At 41.7% G+C, this 22,661-nt stretch overlaps 1 protein-coding gene across 8 annotated transcripts; it reads right to left on the reverse strand.

Annotated features, from left to right (window-relative positions):
* Nucleotides 1-184: 184 nt before the first annotated feature.
* cep170bb (centrosomal protein 170Bb) lies at nucleotides 185-21,497 on the reverse strand. 8 transcript variants are annotated; one of them, XM_067481182.1, is made up of 21 exons: nucleotides 21,247-21,497; nucleotides 20,997-21,096; nucleotides 18,502-18,639; nucleotides 18,195-18,284; nucleotides 17,933-18,014; nucleotides 17,794-17,849; nucleotides 17,323-17,440; nucleotides 16,820-16,921; nucleotides 13,595-14,104; nucleotides 12,245-13,329; nucleotides 11,552-11,728; nucleotides 11,053-11,170; nucleotides 8,891-10,618; nucleotides 7,325-7,565; nucleotides 7,058-7,214; nucleotides 6,633-6,674; nucleotides 5,475-5,612; nucleotides 4,548-4,636; nucleotides 4,201-4,294; nucleotides 4,054-4,105; nucleotides 185-3,307 (listed from the first exon to the last, which is right to left on the reverse strand). In XM_067481182.1, exons 3-21 carry the CDS (start codon nucleotides 18,604-18,606, stop codon nucleotides 3,111-3,113), a joined length of 5,181 nt encoding a protein of 1,726 aa, XP_067337283.1. In that variant the 5' UTR covers nucleotides 18,607-18,639; nucleotides 20,997-21,096; nucleotides 21,247-21,497; the 3' UTR covers nucleotides 185-3,110. The 8 variants fall into 8 exon arrangements, 6 of the variants coding, with proteins under 6 accessions (XP_067337283.1, XP_067337285.1, XP_067337282.1 ...); XM_067481184.1 differs by lacking the exon at nucleotides 20,997-21,096 and having other exon boundaries at nucleotides 13,595-14,053; XM_067481181.1 differs by lacking the exon at nucleotides 20,997-21,096.
* Between the last annotated feature and the right edge of the window lie 1,164 nt (nucleotides 21,498-22,661).

The following is a 22,661-nucleotide window of genomic DNA, read 5'->3' on the forward strand; positions in this document are numbered from 1 at the left end:
CTTCAACCTGTCCTCACTGTGGGATAATGTCCAGGGAAAATCTGCATCCTAAGTGTTTCTTTGGTACAGTTTTGTTAAAATAATCAAATGTTTGTGTCAATCACATTCACAATTATGCTGAGCTGTAACTTGTTGTTGGTGTAAAACTCTGCTCTGCTTAAAAAAAAAAAAAACCCATAACATGTCAGTGTGCATGACATCTGTTTATTACAAATGAGGTGATGATATAAAGAAATCCTGTTGATGACTAACACATGAGAGATGTGCGAATCTTTGGAACTGAATAAGTAACTTAGCAGGGTCTGAATCCAGTAGAAACACAGTCACATGATCAGATGCATAAAAAAGTTTTGGATAACAGGAAACAAAGTTTGGTTTGCTTTAGCCTGTTTCTACAGCTTCTCATGCACTGGAACAAAAAGTAAAAGACATACTGCAGGAAGCCCCAACCCACCAATCACCTGTAAGAGCAGCAGTTACATCATCAATGCAACAGCCAATCAGGTTTGTTGTGGGCAGGTGATTAATAACTGATACATTCTCAAAGGCTGCAAAGAAACCAAGGAGTGTGAAATAAAAAAAGCCACAACAATCTCAGCTCAACCTATTTCCACCAGGTGTGTGACAAATAAAAAAAGTGCACATTTGGTGAAGTAGCCTCTAAGTGTCACCTGCCTTACGCTACACAAAACTTTTCAAACTAAAACTCTAAATTATCCTGTTTCTCTAGCTAAACACTTCAGCTCAACCCTCTCATTCTAGATCAGAGTCCAGGTTGTTGTTAGTCCGGATCAGCACAAAGACTGAAAGCAGATCTGGGAAGATCCTACTTCAGTTTCTTCATCAGAATCAGGCTAAACAGATCCTGGACCTGCCAAACATCATCTGATCTCTGATCAGTGATCATATATCTGATCTCTTCACACTGAAGCTCGAGCTGCTGTATCAAACTAAACACACACGCACAAATACTCTACAGTTTTAAACTTTGTTGTCCTACAAGGTTGAACAGTAAAGACTTTGTTCATATAGCCAATGGCTGAATCTGCTAGAGGAGGTTTAAATATGGCTGATGAGGCTTTAGGGAATTATAAATACAGTGTGCTCCAATGCTTTAGTCACTCTCACGGTACAACATTCTTCACTCTGACTCGAATCAGCTTTGACACGACACAGATCTGCAGCTTGGAAACGTCATGTGAACATCTAAAACATTAATAGAATTTTTGGAATCTGGAGCTAAGACACGCTAACATAGGGATGTTACAGTTTCTTCCTTAGTCGTTCACCTCCTGCTTCTTTTACTTTTAATGACACTGAATCTGTAGAGACTGCAACTCTTCTGCTTTGTATGTATGACTTTGCATCTCATAAGTACAGAATTCTCACCACAAGATCTTTAGCTCATAATTATTAAAATCACTGTGCACATTTGAGGTGTTAGGTCATAATTACAAAGGAACATTCACCATTTTCTTTCTCTTCAGTGAATGTAACCAATCCTCTGAACGTCACCTTAGTGGCGTTATCAAAGTCGTGATCAGATCAGGGAGAAGCTGGAGCAGAGGGCAACACAACGTGTCAGAGGAAATGGAAAATTACTTAGAACACCTGCCATTCATTATGCTACAGCTTGGGCTTCAGTGTCTTCTCCAGACCAACTCAAACGTACGACCAGGAGGAGCCAGGGATCGAATAATTGACCCTGTGATACTCTACCAACTGAAGAACACCTGAATCGTGTTAATTCATTCCGACATTCAGCTCACAACATTCATCTGCAGGGAACCTGAAGCAGTTTCACAGTTATCGCACAATCACAGCGAGATGGCAAAAAAAATAGAGCCTGACAGTTACAGGACAGGCAGCAGAGCTCAAACATTAAGTAAAATATAACATTACATCTTTTATAGTTTTACAGACGGCCGTTTCCTGTCTGTAAAGCTGAAGCATCAAAGCAGCACACGACCTTCTGACGGCAGAAAGCTACAACTTTCTTTTCATGAATACAGACAGAAAGACACAATCTATCGCCTGTTCAAATGTGACACAACAGATTATCAAATTACAGAATTTATCAATATATTTTTGTACATCATCCACATACTACTGCGGTAAAAGCTGCTTCTTTTTGTATATAGGATTAAATTTTGTTGCGCTTGTGCAGTGTGGAAGCAGTTCTACTGACACTCAAAATGCATCTGTTGCTGACAAGAAATAAAGGAGGAGTTTGCTTTGGACAGATTCAGTGCATCCACACCACCAGACACTTTCTACGATGAGAGACACTTCACCTGCTGATTCTTCCTGTTTCAATGGAATGGATTCTCATGGTTACAACAGACAAAAGTGTGCCTGCACAGTTGGTTGTGTTTGGGTTAAAAATTGTGCTATAAAGGCTTGGACATTTATTTTGGAATGAATGTGGAGGATTCTAACTTCTGTTTGGTTTTCAGATGATGTCATCATCAGAGTTTTCTTTAGAAAGTACCTTCAGAAGTTTGAAAGTAATTTTTACAGCCACATATCACATGAATGCAGCATTAGTCTTGGTGTCTGCAACTGGTCTCTGTGCCCCATTTCAGGGATGATCTCCTCTAGCAGACACGCAAAGATGTAGGCTGGTCTTTCAAGACAGTAAACTGAACCTGTGCCTCTTCCCTGCATCCCCAATCTATTGAATGAGGTGCAACACAGTGAAGTTCAGCCCTATTATCTATAGATCCACAACTGAAACCCTTTAGAAGCTTTGTGGACACAATCCAGATCAGTGTTGAAAGGAAAGGGGACACCAAAAAATTTAAATATGCTAAATGTTTTGATTCAAACAATGGAGATGATCTCACAATCTAAATGTGAATGTTGTATAATATGGCCACCTAAAGAAGCAGAAGCATTTACAAACCACAGCCATGATAGACCAGGAGTTCGGCTTTACAAAGGCCTGCTGGTGAACGTGTTGAAGCTAATTATGTTCTTAACTTATTAAGTGTTGATCTATATTTACAGCCACTAATCATCAGGGTCAAACTAAGCAGTGGACAGAGGCAAGTTTTCGTTTCAGTGGTGTGGATGCACAGTTACTATCCAGAGGTGCTACGGTGGCCTGCTCAGGCCATATAGTGGGCCCCATCAGGTCCACGAGGTGGTCGTTTGGTGCTTTCATTGGCATTGGAGCTTGAGGGGGTACCACGGGGTTTTGAGGTTGATTTCTTCTCCCTCGAAGATGGACGAGACTGAACAAGAGATGATGTCTCAACAGCTGCAGTCTGAGGACTCCCTCCGGGCTCCACAATGGTGTTTATAACTACAGCAATAACCAGAGGATTTTAAACAATCTGTGTCAAATTTAATAACTTTCAACAAAGACTTTCACAGAGATAAATGCATTCAGATACACGCTAGATCAAAGTAACGTAAATAGGAAAACAAGACCAAAACAAAGTATTACACAAAATCCCCAACATACCCTAGGTTAGCATAGAGGCTGGAAATTAGTAAACTTTGCGTAAAAAGCATCACTCTGCGGCTGCATGTATTTGTCTAACTAAAGTTTTTGTGCAAAAAAAAAAAAAAAAAAAAAAAAAAAAAAGTCCTCGTCAGACAGATGTGGTCTACAAGTGACCAAAGGTGTCAGGCCAAATCTGGGGAAATTTAATTTAAATATTTTATTTTTACTTTAGTTTGGATCTTTTACATATAAACAATAAAGTCTATGCAAATGATACTGTAATTTACTGTTCTGAACGATGTAAATGATGTTTACGATGATGTTTACGATGATGTAACGATGTTTATGTCATTTAGTGGCTGATTTTATAGCTCAGATTTGTTGAAACAATGTATTGAAAGTAAGCAGACCTTCCTCCAAGTGTTACCTTTCAGAAGTCACCCTCTGTGTATAAATATCTAGCATTTTTACTTGTTAATTGTTTGTCTTTATTCATGAAACTGATATTGTATGTATTACTGAAAAAAAAGTCCTGATAAACAAAGTTGGATATAAAGGTGAATACAATTTAAAATAAACATTAAACACAAGTCTGCATGTACCTTCCAGCTGCCTCTGGACTCTCCTCAGCTCTTTCAAAATGGAGGTAATTTCCTGTGAGTTCAAAGAAACCAGAGCAGATTGTTGGTGCTGTGTTCACACTAAACCATGTACATTATTAAGAACAACTAATGAATTTTGAGAAGAACCTTGTTGGACGTTTTCAGGATGGGAACTTCATTCTCAGCATTGATCTTTGCCTCAATCTCCTCCCATACCTCTGCTTTGTTCTGGAACAAAACCCTGAATCAACATAATGCAGGTTTATTATGATTACAAAATAGAAGCATAGTAATTACTGCGTGTCAACATGTCCACAGACTGGACTAAAAACCAAAGACCATTTGGTTTAACAAGACTTCAAAGAAGTCTGCAGTTGTGCAGCCTCCAATTAGATTTCTACATCTTCCTAAAAAGCCCAAACATTGCTCAGGTTTGTCTGACGATCTTAAAACCAGAAAAAAATAAATAAAAATACAATAAAAATGCTTCTTACTTCATTTTCTCAGCCAGCTGCTCCGTGTTCTCCCGGATTGCCTGAGATAGCTGTGAGACTGGATTCAGCATCAGGTTGTCCAGAATCACCTGAAAGATTTCACATGATTGATGATGAACAGAAGCATGTGACATGGCACCAACACTGACATCAACAGCAGTTTACACTGAATTTTCCCAGCACACCAAAACTAACTGCAGCAGTTGCAGTCGTGACTTTGACTTTGAATTTGTTCACACTGCAGTTATTCAGGCACAACTCTAAATTTCTCTACATAACTTGTCTTTTGATGTTGCAGTTTATCTTCGGAAGAGCCAAGGAATCGTTAAGTCAACCACTCCAGTCCACATACAAGACATTTCCTCTTGGTTTTGCCCCTGACCTTTAAAGAAGGAACATCTAACGTTTATTGATTCACTTAACGTTCATTGATTTCTTGTTTCTAGCACCAACCTGAAGATAGATCTTAAAATTTTAACTCAATTTCTGACAAGAACAAATCATCAGAAACCCAGTTACATATGGTCTCATTACCTTTAGTTTTTACAATACTTATTGTTTGTTTTTTAAGTCTTGATTATATTTTAGTAGTTTTTTTAAGTATGAATTTTTTAGTCCAGCACATATTAAAATTGTTCATTTCCATATCATGACAAATAAACTACCATAAGTTTTGTGGTGCTTTGTTAGCATAGAGACTCAGCATAGAGACTTTCATAGAAACTTAAATGTTCTTTAGGAGATGTACGGTGTAACTTACTATCTATAAACTAAAATTAAAACCATAAAATCAACCATGTCTGAGTTTTAGTGATGAATTTTTCACACTGACTAAAATGATCCTGAATAACATTTAAAGCTTTAATCCAGAATGGTTTTACACTGAGCTGCAGTATGAATGTGGCCTCAATGGGACTAGACAGTGACCTCTTCGCGGTTCCACGGACGGCGTTGCCTAGAACCGCTCTCTGGCTCATTCATGTTTGCGTCCAGGTCCGAGATGACAGCAGAACCTGGAGGAACCTTCTGGTAGTTTAAACTGGCCTCAGGGATATGTTGGACCAGCTGGAAAGAGAGTAGAAGGAGTCTGGCTCTGGTAATCCAACCTCTGAATATTCTTTATTAAACCAGCGAGCAACCATTCAGTGATGGCGGTGCTCTGTGAACACATGCACCAAGTCAACATGCAGCTGCAATGGTGGAGGGCAACAGTGTATGCAGTGAATTTTAGTACTGCTGGGATACAGTGCATTAACAACAGCGAGACGTGGGAGTGCAGGAGGATCTTATTGGTCACCAGCTAAAGCTCCATGAACTGACCCAAAGCCAGTGAAACCAGTTCATTAAATGTGCAGGGTATATGAAGATTTATAAGAGCAAAACTACTGAGTGAGAAAAAAATGCATGTGAGTCTGGGAGTGAGTAGGTAAATAATTTAAAGGTAGAAGGGAACAGAGAGTTCAGTAGAGTAGAGTATAGTTGGGTTAGCAGAGCATAGGTGGATTGGGTGTAGTAGAGTTGGTCATGGGTTGAGTTAATTCATGTACAGTAGTCTTGGATTGGGTACAGTAGGTTAAGTTTTGGGTACTGTAAAGAATGGTTCCACCAGATGTTGGGTTAGGGTCAAGTAGAGGGGCAGGCATGGCTCAAATAGAGGTGTAATTTGATGCAGAGTAGTGTGGGGTAGAAATAATTTGGCTGTTTGGTGGCTTGGGTGATAACAGGGCCTAGTTGGGACTCAACCGACCCACAAATGCAAAAATCTTAAGGGTAGGGAAAAGTCCAGGAGGGTATACCAGGTATAGGTTAGGCAGACTAACGCCGTTGGCTTAGACTGGCTTCTCATCACAGTGCACCTGTTTGTCACCTCCAACCTGCAGATTGGTTTCAGTAGGCTAACAGTAGTTTTGTTTATAAAAATCTTCCACACCAAACCGCCTGGTACAACTCTCAAAAATCAAATGTGCTACAGAACAATCCAACACTGGTGACAGGGGAGTGTTAGGATCAGTGATGATGGGGTGAGATGATAATGGAGGAGAACCAATCAAAGAGTAGGAGGAGTGATGAGTCAGAGCTAGACACCTGAGATGGTCGAACCCCACGGAAATATGAAAAAGATGGCGTCTGAGCAGCAGAACAGAGAAATGAATCATGAGAATCCAAAGCATGAAGAAGCTCCTGCCAATCAATCGGAAACCAGGAGCTCATCAAACAGCTCAATTTTGAGGTTTTAAAACTCTAGATATTAAATTCAGGAAGAAGACCTGTATCATAAAGGAGAACAGTTTTATAATGTAAACTTGTAATGTAACTTTAAAGTAAGAGTTACACAAAACAAGGCAACAGAAAAATCTATGTCACAGAGCAGACTCATTGATTATAAACATGTTGCTCTAATCAGGTCTGTATGTCATGTGGTGTGTTCACAGTTTGGGAAGCTGTGCTATGTTTGGTGGATGAGGCAGTGAGGAGGATGTTTGTTGCATCCTGTTGTTATCATGTCCCACCTCCTCCCTGGCAGAGATGGTGGAGGCTGGAGTGTTGGGCAGTGAGCTGGGAGAGATGGTCGTGCCCATGACAGAGCTGGGTGAGTCCCCATCACCAGCAACATCGTGGATTTCCTTTGCCAGGATGGCCAGATCTTTAGCCAAGTCCTGACTGAGCCTGCAGGGGAAAAACAAAAGGTCAACATGGAGTATTGAGAACAACACCTGTTACTAACGACCAGCCAATAGCAGGAAAACAAGAAGTCAATTGTAAATGTTTTTTTTTACTTGGCGATCTCAGCGCTGTGTGTGGACCAGTTCTGGTAGGGGTCCACCTCATTTTCCTCATCCTCCTCTGTCTCCACGGAGACAGACTTGGATCTAGTGGCAGCAGTTCGTTGTCCACGGGGCGTCTGGGCAGAGGTGGAAGGATGGGAGGAGCGATTACCTTTAGCAGTTCCTGGATAGGTGTCGTACTCTTCCTCAGAGGATGAGGATAAGTCTGAGCCAGTCTGCCTGAGACGGGAACCTGCAGACATTTTACCACAGATTTTAATATCAGTCAAGTTCTCACAGCATCACTGACTGTCAGGTTGAATTATTCATACAATCAATGACATACGGAGATTTAAAAAAACTACTTGCTGGATCCATAACAACCTTAGGACTGACACAAACTACAATTACCAGGGAGCACTGGTGTGACAAACATATAAACAAAGATCTTTAGAGGTTTTTGCCCTGCAGGTAGTGGTAAAGTTTGTACTACTAATAAATTAGATGCTTGAAACCAATTGAAACGTGAAAATGAAACGGGTGTTTCCAGGTCCCTGGTTCAAATCACAGACCATTCTGTGTGGAGTTTGCATGCTTTCTACGTGCTTGAGTGGGTTTCCTCCAGTTTCCTCCCACAGTCTGAACACATGCATGTTCATTCTCAAAATTTCCTATAGGTGTGAATGTGTGTTTGAATGGTTGTCTGTCTGTGTATCTCTCTTTGTGGCCCTGAGACAGATTGGAGACCTGTCCATGGTGGTCCCTATCTCTCAGCCAGTGACAGCCAGGATAGACTGCAGCGCCCTGTGACCCTGAACAGGATAAGTGTTAAATTCATCTCTGATGTTATCAGTTTGGATTGGGTGGATTTCAAGGACCACAAAGACATAATTGTTCTGAGCACTAACAGAGAATTTGCCCTAATACTGTTTAGTGGCAGCCAGGATATATATGAATGTGTCCTCCAAACAGGATGCCAGAGACTGATGCTGTGGAGCTGTGTTGCCATGGTAACAGCAGCAGACTCTAGGGTCTGGACAGCAGTTAATCTGACATGATCCACAAAGATGGTGAAAGGGCAGACATTCCTGAGAGAATACTAAAACAAAGCCTGGTTTTGAAACCTTCCTTCACATCCCAGTAGGAAGTCTGAACATCTTCCTTTATGTTTCAGTAATGTGGCAACATTTCTATTTACATCTTTCTTTACTTTAAAGGGTCATCTTACAGCACTGACTGCTGGACATCCTGTATGAAAAATAACATCATTTATACATTCAAATTGATGTCACCACTGTGCAGGATTTTGTTAACCACCACCAGGCATTTGGGTTTGTTTGAAATTAGTTTGAGTGTTTGCTGTGCTTCGATTAAAATTAAAACTGACCATATGAATCAAGGCAACAGCAGAATAAACAAAGTGTCCTGGATCAACAAAAATTCTAAGCAGCAGATGTGATTGTGAAAATAAAAGCCTCACTACTAAGACAATTAGACAATCTGGCCACAACATACTGAAGATGACAACCCATGACCAAAAACATTATGCATTTTTCAAAACACATGGTCAGGACTCACCATTGCTGGGGTACTTGGCTCCACTGGACCGGGTACGGCTCAGGGACTGCTTTACTGGAGCTCTGTTCCCTCTGCTGGCTGCCTGCCGGGAGTCACCCACCGATGTCTTCCTGGTGGTGACAACAGATTCTGAGTTACGATTGGATAAACTGGACCGGCCTGTGGAGGAGGTCTCATTGTCACTGGGAGCTGTGAACGAGCCGGTCCTCTTCCTTGGCATCGCCAAAATATCCAGCCTGGAGAGTTTTTTCCCATCAGTGGGCACTTTTGCAGGTGCAGTGATATGATCAGAATTCTGGGAGCCTCTGTCAGTCTCAGCACCTTCGTTGTCTGAGGCCTCACCAAGTCGTGCTCGACGAAGCATAGATGCCCGAGTTGGCCGTGGTGCTGACAGACTATTGGAACGTGTCAAAACCTGCTGAGAAACTGTCTTCTGAGTCTTTCCATTGTCTTCTTTCAGAATAGGAGTGATGACTTTCTTGCTGCGGGTGGATGGACGAGAAATTTCATGGTCAGAGGATGTTGTTTCAGACCAGTGTGGACCAGAAAGCTGCTGACCCTCAGACAGATCCAGGGAACCACGGTTGCCTGCACTGCGGCGCATCTGGAACCGCTTTGCTGCCTCTGCTTTACTTGAGGCTTCGTTAGTCGCCTGGATTCTGCGTTTCTCAGAAAGACGCTCACGGGCAGAAAGCTGTCGTCCCTTTTCTTGAATTAATGGACTAGAAGAGGACCTCTCCTTCTGAAGGCTGTTTATGTTGGGGCGCTTTTTAGAAGCAGAGCTGACCGGAGCATTTTTGCTGCTCACCTGACTCACAGTGCTTGCTGTGTCCACATCTGACTCACCAGAAAGGGAGTCGTCCATGTGACTAGAGGAGCCCCCTTTCTTAGAGCTGCGACCAGAGCCAGATGAGGAAAGCTTGGTGTCCAGGGAGGACATAGTTGCTTCTGCCTCCTGAATAAATAACTGCGTGTCATGGATATTCTGCCTTCTCTGTTCCATGTCTCTGAGGGATGGGTGGCTGGAGATATGGGGAAGCTTCTTCATCTTGATGGTGTCGCTAGGCCGATCTTTGGTGAAGCTCTCCTGCCGAACAAAGGATGACATGCAAATGTCTTTAGAGGGGATGGAATCCTTGTCCTGTGTTTGGAGGTTTGGAGCAGAGCTGTTGGGTTTGACTCCTGTCCTTCTGGGTTCGTGTCCACTCAAGTGTCGGATCAGGACAGTGGTCGGGGGAGTTTTTGCTGGCAGGTCTCGGGTCTTCTCAGACTGTACCGGGCTCCGGTCCTGGTCTGCTATGGCTGGGTAGTCTTCAGATCCAATGTAGAAGGAAGTGGATTTGGTGGATGGAGAAACTTTCTCCTGACCTTTAAACTGAGGACCAACCACCCCTAGAGATGTAGCTTCAACCCTGGCCTGCATTGTCTTTGTTTTCTCCACAAGGGGTGTGTCATCTGAGCGACTGGCATCACTTAAGCTGTCTGGATCCACATCGTCCTGAACGGACAGGCGCTGGGCGGAATCATGAGGCCGGGTTGAACCTGTGACTCTGTCCAAGGGTTCCTGGCCTTGGTATTCATGGCGGATCAGGATACTCGGGGTAACACTCTCCAGCTTCTCTTGAGGCACCTGGGGGAGGAGTCTTCTTGTCCTGGAGCTGTGGCTGGATTCTGACTCCGAGTTGTCATAGCTGTAACTTCCCATCGACCGGATCATCAAGTGCAAATCTACCAAAACAATCAGATTTTCATATCATTGGAACTTAATTTGTATGTTAAATAATAAACATTTTCAGTCCAACAATGCTATCTATCTTTCACCCTGAAACTTGAATCTGCATAATCTGTTTTCTCTTGCAGATCACACATTGTGGAAGAGGACACTGTGCTGTTTTCAGTTAAAGCTGGATATTTCTCAAATTTCTTTTCCCCATTGTGAATAATGTAACTTCTACAACTTCTCTAAATCAAATGATTAAATCAATACAAGCAAAACAGAGAGGATAAATGTTTTTGTTATTACCAAAAAGTAAATGCGGGTCCACTAATGCTTCTGTTCTGATAGTATCAATAGGTTTAACGATTATCTTTCAAAAAGAAGCTTTGAAACTTGTGTTGAAAATTGTGTTCTCTTGTAACAAAAAAGAGAAGTTCAAAAGCACCTTCCAGACATTCCCCTTGAAGTGGAGTGGAACTGGGTTCCGCATAGCTGTCTGCCAGACTGGCCCAGTGGGAAATCCACTTTGGTCCCTCCAGGCCTGCTGCATGACTGGAGGGAACCTAGAACACAGAACACGATGAACATGAAAACATTGAAATGTGGGACCAAATAGGAGGAGGAGGATTTGCATCCTGATTAATATTATATATAATATATATAATATAATATATTGATGTTTTTCTTTTTTATTTTGTTGTTTCTGTTTTGAATCTTAAATTTGTTTGCATGTTTGGGAAAGTCCGCTATGTTGTTGTCTCTTTTTTCTGCTTTTTTGTGCAAAATCATCTAAATTGAACAGAACTGATTTGTTCGATTATTAAAAAGTTTAAAATGTTTCAAAGATGGAAACTGGGGGAATAATAACTCCAGTCTTCATGCACTCGGATCAAAACATGCTACACGTTTCCAGGTTCTGATTCGGTTTCCCAAAGGTTTTTTACCTGAATGGGGCCTGCTGGATGGCTGCTGACAGCAGCTGGGATAAAGCCATGCAATGGGTCCACACTGCCACCATCACAAGGCACGTTAGTTTGCTCGTCCTTTCCATCATTTATTACAGGTCTATACACTGCTGTGCTCACACCACTGTACTCTGGAGAGTCAAGGACACCAAACACCTGTCGGAGCACAGGGCATGCATGAAGTGGGGGCAAGACAACAGCAACAGGAACAGGAAGGAGCAAAAAGGACAAGAGGTTGCATGCATCCCTAAAGTGGCAACACATTCAGCATACATGAGCATGTTTCACCTTAAAAAAAAGATTCTTTTCACCTTCTGCAGTTTATTTTCAGTAGTTTTCATTTCAGAGCAGACTGGACAATTTAGGAGTTTGGCACAAAATTAAATGTTTGGATGGGTAGGTTTTTTATCTCTTATAAGCCTTACAAATAAAAATAAATGAAAGCTTGTTTATCTTTTACTTCTGTTACCTCATTAACAGTTCATGTGGATACGCATTATGTCAACAACAAATTATTGACTGAGTGCTGAGTGGCTTCTATTTTGTTAGCTGTTACATTGACCTGAGTCATTTTCTCAACAGCTCCACTATTTTTCCACCAACTGTTGGTTTTGAAGAACCCATGCTCCTAACAAACCTTAGAGTCTTACTTTATAGTCACTATGAATTCACCTGATCAATCATGTTGCGAGCCTCCTCCACCTCTTTATCCTGTGACTCTGTCTCAATAGTGTAGGTCCCGGCATCACTCAAACTATCATCCTCCTCATTCTTCACCATCCGCTGGGAACCTTTGGGGTCTCCCCCACAAATGCTGAGGGGCAGCATCTGAGAGTCTGGGGGCCCAGTGGAGTGGACTGGAGAGGCGATCTGGCCAGTAGTGCTGGGAAGGATGGAGGACTTTGAGATTGCTGGAGGCTGTAAGGGAGAGGAGGGGTAAGAGACTGAAGAAGGTCCTGGAGATTCTTGTGGGGAGGGAATTGTTGCATGAGGAGGTGACACCATGACTGGTGGTGCAGACATTGGTGGAGGTGATGTCTTATCCCTCGTTGGTAAGACATCCTGTTTTGAATCCTTAAGGAATTCAGCAGGAAACTCTTGGGCGAGCTTGGACTTTTTCCCGACGCTGCCGAAAGGTCTGATGATGATGCCCAAGGATGAGCGTGAGGAGGAACTTGACGAGCCCACTTCCCCCTCTGTCTTTTCCCTTTTCAGAGAGCTCGACCTCTGGGGGCCACTCTGGCCGTGACCCTTTAGAGGAACAGTCACCTGCTGGGTCGGAGGGATGTGGCCGTGGACAGAGGCTGGCCTCTCACCACCTTTCCTTCGCTCCAGCTTGGCTTTCAGGGTAGAGTACGAGTCAGTGTGGGCCGGGTTGTGTGTGAAAGACTGTGAACGCTTTTTGCGCGGATTGTCATCAAAGAACTCAATAATGAAAGCCTGCTGGGTGAGGTGCTCTGAGCCCCCCTGCTTGGACACCTCTATAGAGGGGGATGGAGCTTGAGGAGGGCTCTGGGACAGGGGCCGCTCTGGGGCCTCAGGTAAGACTGGGTCTGGTCTAGGTGGAGAATACTGCAGCGGCTGGTGGGGCTTCTGTGTTGGAGAAGGCGGCTGACTGTGGGTGGACTGACCTGATTGGATGGACTGCTGTGAAAGCTCTGATTGTTTGGATTGGACAGAGTGATGGGATTTACTCCTCCTTCCTTTGAGAACCGGGTCCTCTGAGTCACTCTGGGTTCCATCTTCATGATGATGACCTGATAACAGCAACAAAATCATCAAAACTCCATTTATCAATGAGTTCCTGAAGACAGTCCTTCCGATCTCACTGAAAATCACATAAACAGTTTAAGCTGTTTTTTGGTATCTCTAAGATTTACAAAGGAAACTAGTTGAAAGCAGTAATAAAATCGGTCGTTAATCTAATTTCTATAGCAATGAAAAGAAAAAAACAAACACCTGTTTGAAGAAGGAAACTGATGAATGACTTAAATAATCAACATTCAAAAAACACACACTGACCTTTAAGCGTCTTGATGTTCACAGCGAGGTCACTCTTGGTGCTGTAAACATCTTCACAAGTTGGGCGTCTCCTCATCATGCTGACATCACTGTGCACCAGCCAATCAGCCACCTTGCTCTCTGCTGACATCACCTCAGCAGGTGCAACGGAGATGATTGTCTTGGCAGGTGGAGCCTGCTGCTTCCTCTGGCGGGTGGAGAACTTAGTGACATGGTCTTTGATCTTGATCTTGCCGGGCATGCAGTCATCAAACTCGATGGTGAAGGAAGCATGGCTCTGAACAACGGGTGGGGTCGGGGTGGGAGGAGAGGATGGGGCTGGGGGTGTCTCTGTGTCCTTGGTTGGGATCTCATGGAGCTCTGTCCCTGTCGTTTTGAGTTTCTGGAAGTCCTTGGTAGGGATCTCAAAGTAGCTTGGTTCACGGTGGTATGAAGGGAAGACAGTCTTTGGTTGGGAGTCTGACAGAGATCCACAAAAATCTGGATCAACAGATGCAGTGTCTTTGTGCACTTTTGATGGAAACCGAAAAAAATAAATAAAAAATCAGCACATCCTGGTACTATTCAGAAATAAACAACATTAGTACTGGTGGTCTTAATACTGTGATGGACAAAACAGGGTCAGCATGGCCACTTTGAGTCTGGACATACACAGCTGCATGCACAACAATATGTGGTACACTGTGTACACAAACTTAATAATCAAGACTATACAGCATTAAGTTAAAAAGCTGTAAACAAAGAAATTATTCTTTCATCATTTGCTTCAGGCTATGTACCACAGGCCTATAAGGTAGCAGTAATTAAAACACTATTTAAAAAACCCTGTCTTCACCTAGGTGTTTTAGCCAATTACAGACCAATATCTAATCCCCCCTTTATTTCTAAAATCCTTGAAAAAGGAGTAGCAAAACAATTATGTGACCACCTGTATAGGAATAATTTGTATGAAGACTTCAGTCAGAATTCAGAATTCATCATAGTACAGAAATAGCACTGGTGTAGTCGCCATACCTATTCTGCTAGATCATAGTGCTGCATTCGATACGATTGATCACAACATTTTAATTACAGAGACTGGAACATGAAATTGGGATTAAAGGAACTGCTGTTTAAATCTTATCTATCTGATAGACTTCAATCTGTTTACGTTAATGATGAATCCTCCATGCACACAAAGGTTAGCTATAGAGTTCAACAAGGCTCTGTGTCAGGACCAATACTTTTTAATTTATATGTCTCCTTTAGGCAACATTATTAGAAAAAGACTCAATAAATTTCCATTGCTATGCTGATGATACCCAGCTATATCTATCTATGGAACCAGATTTAAAAAAAAAAAAAAAAAAATAGTTAATCAAGCTTCAAGCATGCCTACAAGTTATAAAGGCCTGGATGTCCCACAAATTTTACTTCTAAACTCAGATAAAACTGAAATCATAGTATTTGGGCTCACAAATTTCAGAGATATGATGTCCAACCATATCGTTACTCTAGTTGGCATAAGTCTGGCCTCCAGTTCTACTGCAAGGAACCTTGGAGTTATTTTGACCAGGATTTGTCCTTTACTTCACATAAAACAAATCTCTAGAACAGCCTTCTTCCACTTACGGAACATTGCAAAAATCAGGAGCATCCTTTCTCAAAGTAATGCTGAAAAACTAGTCCATGCATTTGTTACCTATAGGTTGGACTACTGTAATTCTCTACTTTCAGGATGCCCCAGTTATTCCTGGGCCTGCAATTAATCCAAAATGCTGCAGCAAGAGTGCTGACTGGAATTAACAAGAGAGATCTTATTTCACCTTCACTAGCTTCTCTATTGGCTTCCTATAAAATCTAGGATAGAATTTAAAACCCTGCTTCTTACATATAAAGCTCTGAATGGTCAGGCTCCATCATATATAGAAGACCTCATAGTTCCATATCATCCCAATAGACCAGTTCGATCTCAGAATGCAGGCCTACTTGTGGCTCCCAGAATTTCCAAAAGTAGAATGGGAGGAAAAGCCTTTAGCTATCAAGCTCCTCTCCTGTGGAATCACCTCCCAGTTCAGATTCAAAAGGCAGACACCCTCTCTACTTTTAAGTGTAGGCTTAAAACATTCCTCTTTGATAAAGTTTATAGTTAGTTATAGTTATGTTGCTATAGACTTAGACTGCTGGGGGACCCAACCCTCAATGCACTGAGCTCCTTTGCTCCTCTTGTCCCTCTCTCCTCTCCCCTCACCCAACAATTGTCACCACTGTATGACATTAACTCTGTGTTTTCTCCTGTAGTTGTCTTTGTCTCCCTCTCTGTCCCTTTCTGCAGGTGTCCCCGGCTTTGAAGCTGTGTGTTTTCCAGTGTGCAGCTACTGGTCCTACCAACCTGCCCAGTGTATTGTTATTGATTTTGTTGCTCTTTTCTTTTCTCTTTTCACTTTCCATTCACCCCAACCGGTCAGGGCAGATGGTCACCCACCCTGAGCCTGGTTTAGCTGGAGGTTTCTTCCATTAAAGAGAGTTTTTCCTCTCCACTGTTGCCTATGGCTTGCTCAAGGGGGAATTGTTGGGTTCTCTCTATACATCTTTATAGTCTTGAATTTATTCTGTAAAGTGCCTTGAGATGACTTTGCTGTGAATTGGCACTATATAAATAAAGTTGAATTAAATAGTAAAGGTACTAAGCAGATTATCTACGTTCAATTGAAAGCGCTAAATTAAAAGTACTCCACTAAGAAAATACTGTATTGTAATGTACATATATTTATATTAAAACCACCACGTGGTGTAATGTGGCTGATCAATGAACAAAATCATTTATATCATTTTTAATTATTTTATTTATTATTTGACTGTTATTAATATTTGTTTTACTATAATGTATAATATATTTGATGCATAATATTTATATATAATAAATACTAAAGAGATTCACTGTAATATTTATATTGATGTTATTGTTATTCACAATAAAATGGTGGAAAAGTTACAACTATAAGAAAATAAAATTGTTTTATAATTTGTAAAATGTAAAATTTATTTTTTCTTTTTGGCATTTTTTTATGGTTGATTTACCTGAGAAATACAAATATAAACTAATAATTATTAAATAAAAATTATTTAGTGTACATTTTCTATTTTCCTTTAAATTTTAATTTTTGCAAACATATTCCTCCGTATATTGTAATACGCTCTGATGTGACAGGCCTTACAGAAATAAAATATAAAATCTATTTTTACCTGGATGAGGCTCATCGCTGGTCTGAACTTTATTGCCATAGTCCTCCTCCCCCCACCAGGATGGCTGACCATACAGAGGAGTGGGTCGACTCATCGGAGCCTCTGCAACAAACAGTAACGTATTAAATGTGATTTTGATTTTCATTGAGGCTCCTTTAAATTTTAAAACAATGTTTTAACACCTCATGGCACATTTTCCATCAAACATGATGTTGACATATTTGGTCAGAAACTTTTGTGTTTATTTTGCTGTCTGTACTAATCATGTCACATGGTAAAAACAGCTGAAAATCATCAGAAATGAAACCCTCAGGTTTAGCACCAACACAGCAATTTGTCACAAAATATAAACATCCCATGGTAATGCTGAGACACTGAAGACAACACGGGACAAAGAATAAACCCTTAACTCCATACTGTAATAACTGCAGCACTGCAGTAATACTGTCGTACTGTAAGATGAAAGTGAATGTGAATTATTTGAGAAAAAGACTGGATAATACCTTGGGTCAAAGTCTTGGAAATCTGTATTTTTTCCGGTCTCACTCGGTCTTCCAGGTCCATCTTCTTACTCTCTGAAGCCTTCAGGCTCATTTGCAGCTGACTGCTGTATTTCTCATGCTAAAACAACAAATATACACTGAAAGCAGAGAATACTGGAAAATGTACTGTTGTACTAGTTCATCTAAATTGAATAATATGGGCTGGTTTTCTGGTTGCTGTGTGTTTTAAAAGGAGGTAGGGAATATCAGTACGACCACAGACCAATAGTACAGTCATCAACAAAGAGAAGAAACTTTCACGTCTTTAATACCAGACCAGCTGTCAGCACAACTTGTGAGCTTAAACATTTCCCGGTCAACTTCTGAACAAAAGCTGTTCCTTGGACATAAACAGTTACCACAGGCACACAGCAGAGGTTTGTGGGTGTAGCAAGAGAACCCTGCAGCATTCATACAATGACACAAACGGACCTTCAGAGCCTCCTCTGGGACTTTGTGTTGACTCTTTTCCAGAACATAGACATGAGTATGTGGAGAGTATGTTAAGAAAAACACAGAAGTTATTGACTAAGGAGCACACAGAATAATCATTTCTGCTGGGTTTGAAGGATATCATATCCAAATCGAATGATGTCAGACAGTTTGAGGGTGATGTACGTCTGATCAGGAATCCTCAGGTCATTCACAAACGTCTATGGACAACAAGAACAATTCACACAAAATGAACTATGTCATATTTCTGTTTTATATGCAGATACAAATAATCCTGTTGGTCATGTGGGGACTTCGAGAAGAAGAGCTACTACTAACAAATACAAATAAATAATTATTATTTGTCATGTTGTTTTTGGTGTTGTATTTTTGCTTCTCACCCCATTTAGGCTTCCCAGGTCTTTCACCAGGTGTTCATCTGTAGCTGCATTGTAGTTGATGACGGCATGTTGTTTGTCCACGCTGCGAGACTGAAGACAGGAGACACATTCACACCTTTACCACCAGACCAGCAGTCAGCAGAACTGTGATTAATTTGCAAACCATCCTATATAGATAAAGACCAATCAGGATAATAATCATAACATTGCTCTGAGTGATGTTGACTGGAATGCAACAGAAAAACTGCAGGTTCTCTGTAACTTGGACGAAACTGATTTGGACCACAAGCAGGTCTCTGGGTCTCACCTGCAGCATCAGCTCACAGTCCTCTCGGCCCACGAAGATCATCTCCTTGGGGAGGCGGTGTCGAGTGCCCGAGCTGCTCACCAGGAACCATGATGTCACACTCATCTTCACAGGCCTGCAGGGAAACCCCAGAGCATCCTGGGAAAAGGAGTCCAGACAGAGAGAGAGGAAAGAACCTGATCCACATTCTGCTAGACCTGATTTATTCACCTTGTGTTGTGTGCAGGCTTGGAACAACAAAATCACTGTAACTAGAAACAGACAGAACAGAAAGTTACTACAATGAATGATGTAATGAATGAATCTGTAGTGAGCACATCCTTCGTTCCTCGTTAGCTCCGAATCTCAAACTAGTAAGCATTCATTAATCAGTACTTCATTAGTTACTTTTTGTGTGCACCCTTCAATTAAGTTAAATCCCACGAAGCACTTTCCTGGATTCTTAGTTATTGTATGAGCAAACTGGAGTTTTCTCTGTTTGTTCTGCTTTTGTTTTTTCTGTAGTCACTGTGTCTTGAAAGGTTATGTAAATTAAGGAGTGTATCTATAGGTGTTCCGATGATGAATGAATCAAATCATATAACTGCCTTTGAAGTTGGCCTAACCAGTTGTCAAGAAAAAGAATGTTTTGCTTCATGTTGTTCAGTGTTTTTCATACATACAATGAGCTCTGGAGTAGATAACTGTTGGACCTCCAGACATGAGTAAGCCTAACTCTACAGTTATCAGGATCTGTTGTTACCGATTCCTCAAATATCATCTGAAGACTTGGACTGATGGAGGAGCTAATTAAAAGTTTAATAATCATTTAATTTGTCCTGTTTATAAGATGAGCATCTAACTAATTGCAATCTGTTTAGTTTTCTCTGTTTTGTTTATTTGGTCAGTTTGTTTTACTGCTCTAAGAGAAGCAGCAGCAGGACTTTTGTTCTTCGTATTTGTGAGGCTCTGTATCTGACAGCGTTTATTATCATATTTTGGGTGACAGCTGACTGAGGACATCACATTGAAAACAAACATTTCCCAGAGAAAATAAATTGCTGGACAAAGTCTCAGTTTTGCTGTTTTTAATGACAATCCACATTTATTTCTAGCTCCTTTCATTAAGATATAATAAGAAAATTGATTTGTTTATCTATATGATAAATATGTACACAATATTAAAAACTGGTATTTTTAAAACAAAATTGCTTCTACAGGAAACAGTGTTCAGTGTAAACCAGGTTACTTAAGCACTTTCCAAAGTCCAGGTGACCTCATGGTGCCTCTACAGGCCTGTGTCTCAAACCCAGTTGGTCAGAGAATGATGAGGAACTACAAGAAGTCCAATTTCCACTGAACAGCACCTCTGAGATTCTGTCTCTATGATATTCAGGGCTGGACTCTGTGCAGACCAGTCATAAACAGTGTTTGATTGGCTGTTGATCTTTTTTAAATTATAATTTTACTGCATTAACAATGTGGTTGAAGTCAATGTCAGAGTGAAAAATAAAACAGGATTCTTTCAGACCCTTTCCTGTCTGTACTTTTAAGTATTGATGAGCCCATCACTTTAGACTGTCAGAAACCAAGCAAAAGCCACAACAGACCCTCCACCATGTTTCACCTGCAAGCACCCATTCTTCCACCTCTCTCGACCTCTGCATCTTGTTGACAGTGAATAATAATTCCCATATTACCCACTGCTGGTTACCTAGACCAGGTGTGTTCAGTTAATCAGAGTCTGGACGGCACCATCTTGATTGACTGAACACACCTGGACCAGATAGTCAGTAGTGGGTAGTGTGGAACCCTGTAAAATGAGGTCCGGGGTTGTATGAGCCAACAGGAGATTTCTCTGTTTGTTCTACTTTTGTTTTTACTCTAGTCAGTGTTTCTTTAATGGTTAGGTAAATTAATAAGCGTAGCGATGACAACAGCGACATCACATTACTGCCCTTATTTGCCACACAGTTGTCAAGGGAATAATGTTTTGTTTGCGTACAGCAACAAGGTAGCATTGGAAATTTTAGTATGTAGCTGTGGAGGTACACTGTTTCTTACAGAGTTCTGTGGAATTTCTTGGTTATCATCTCAATGTTTCTGAAGAAATACTCAGCTCAATTGTGGAATTGAGGACAGGATTGGAAACCACAGCTTTTAGATTTTCAAATTCAGATATCCTGGTTTGTCATACCTCTGTGACTGAGGTTTGAGGGTTCAGTGTTTTTCCCTGAGACACCTTAATAGTTGGCCAGGACAGAGACTAAATACTACTATTAATAATAATATTAATAATAATAATATTCATAATAATAATAATAATAATAACATTAATGGAGCAGGAAGGCAATTAAAAGGAATGAATGATGACAGTCAGGTGATGGGGCCCTGCAGCCTGACAGGAAGTGTCCTTGGAGCGTATCAACCTATTCCTCCTCATCATCTTCATCCCTGTCCCGGTTCAGCCCAGTTTACCTGAACCGAGCCACACCCGGAATTACTCACACACTCACACAGGGTGGATGCTTGATGAACCGAAGAGACTCGTCAGGAACAACCCTGCGGGCCTCAGCGCCTCATTCTCGCCAGCCGAGCAGATGCAGCCTCTTCCGCCTGGAGCCGCAGAGAGGAGACGGTAACGGGGAACACAAGGCAGTGACGGACGGACAGACAGACAGACGGGTTCACAGGCAGACAAACACTCCCGTACCCGCTTCCCTCCTCCACGCCCTTTCCTCCTCCTCACCCCCCTGCAGCTCCTACCTATGCTCCTGATGCTGCCGCCGCTCCTCCCGCTGCTCTTCTCCGATTAAAACCCGCACTGACGCACTGCAGGGCGGACAAAACATGAGAGGCTTCCCGGTACCGGAGGGTTCAGACCCAAAGGAAGCGGATCATAGACCGAACAAAATGCTGCCGGTGGTCGCGCTGCTCGCTGATGCTGCTGTCATGGCATCTCTCCGTCTCCTCCTAACTCACCAGCGGCCACCCGCTGCGTCAAGACGCAGCGCGTTAACAGCAGGAAGAGCAACGGCGGTGAATTCACAATAAAAGTCTCAGGCTATAAGCCTATGGAGACAATATTTGTCCCGAAGAGCTACGAAGATTTCGAGCTGCTTCTTATGTTTTTTAGTTCTAACTCAGTTTATTCTTACTCAAAAATAATTAAAGCTGCACAAAATGAAGTGTTATTGCCACGTGGTGAAACTGTTTATCATTAAAATTCTGTTTAACTTAAGTGCAAAGGTTCAAGCATAAGTATAAGCATAAGTTTTCAAACCTGGTTCAAACAGGTTCAAACCTGTGCACTTCTGAACATCATCTAACCTGGAGATAGATAACATTTTCAAGGCAAAAAAATATTTAAAATGCTACATCTTTAAGTTAACAAGACGTCTTTTTTAGTAAACAGGGTGGTATGACAGAGTGTAACCTGCAAAGTAGCGAGTAACTGTGCCCATCCTCACCGAGAGGGCTTATTTGTGCTTTTATTGTGAAGGCCGGAAAATTTCCAGGCCTCAGCTGATCAACCTGCTGCACGTTGCCGGTCACACCCGTGCCCGAGCTTAGGATCATAGAACCAGGTAAATGCACCTGATCATATTCATCATGATAACTATTAATTATTTGTAATTGTGTGTGTGTGTGTGTGTGTGTGTGTGTGTGTGTGTGTGTGTGTGTGTGTGTGTGTGTGTGTGTGTGTGTGTGTGTGTGTGTGTAACTTTTATCAACACACAGTTCACATGTTACAGAGACAAGTGAATTTAACAAAAAAAAAAACAGTCAGGTTGGAGGATTTGATGTTTGACCTCTGACCTTTAGACATAAAAGGAAGTTATCTGTGCAGCAGCCCCACTCATCTGTGTCCTGTGGGCGGAGCTACACACCAGGACTGTTGAGGCTGTTGGTACAACCACTGCTGCAGAATCACTGACATTAACCGATTCTCCGCAATTACACAGGAAGAACTGCTTGTTAGGACAATTACTGCACACAGCGAGACATTTAGCATTTCTTCAGCTTCTCACTAAACATAGTTTTCACATTTTAAACGTACATTTCCTCTCACATCATCCTGACTTTACACTAATGTTGAACATTTGATAAGAACTTATAAATGTCCAACATGTCCAGTGAGACTGCCGAATGTAAACCTGCTGAGTGGGATTGTAATAAAA

This window comes from Channa argus, chromosome 17, assembly GCF_033026475.1.
Source record: "Channa argus isolate prfri chromosome 17, Channa argus male v1.0, whole genome shotgun sequence".
Taxonomy (NCBI): domain Eukaryota; kingdom Metazoa; phylum Chordata; class Actinopteri; order Anabantiformes; family Channidae; genus Channa; species Channa argus.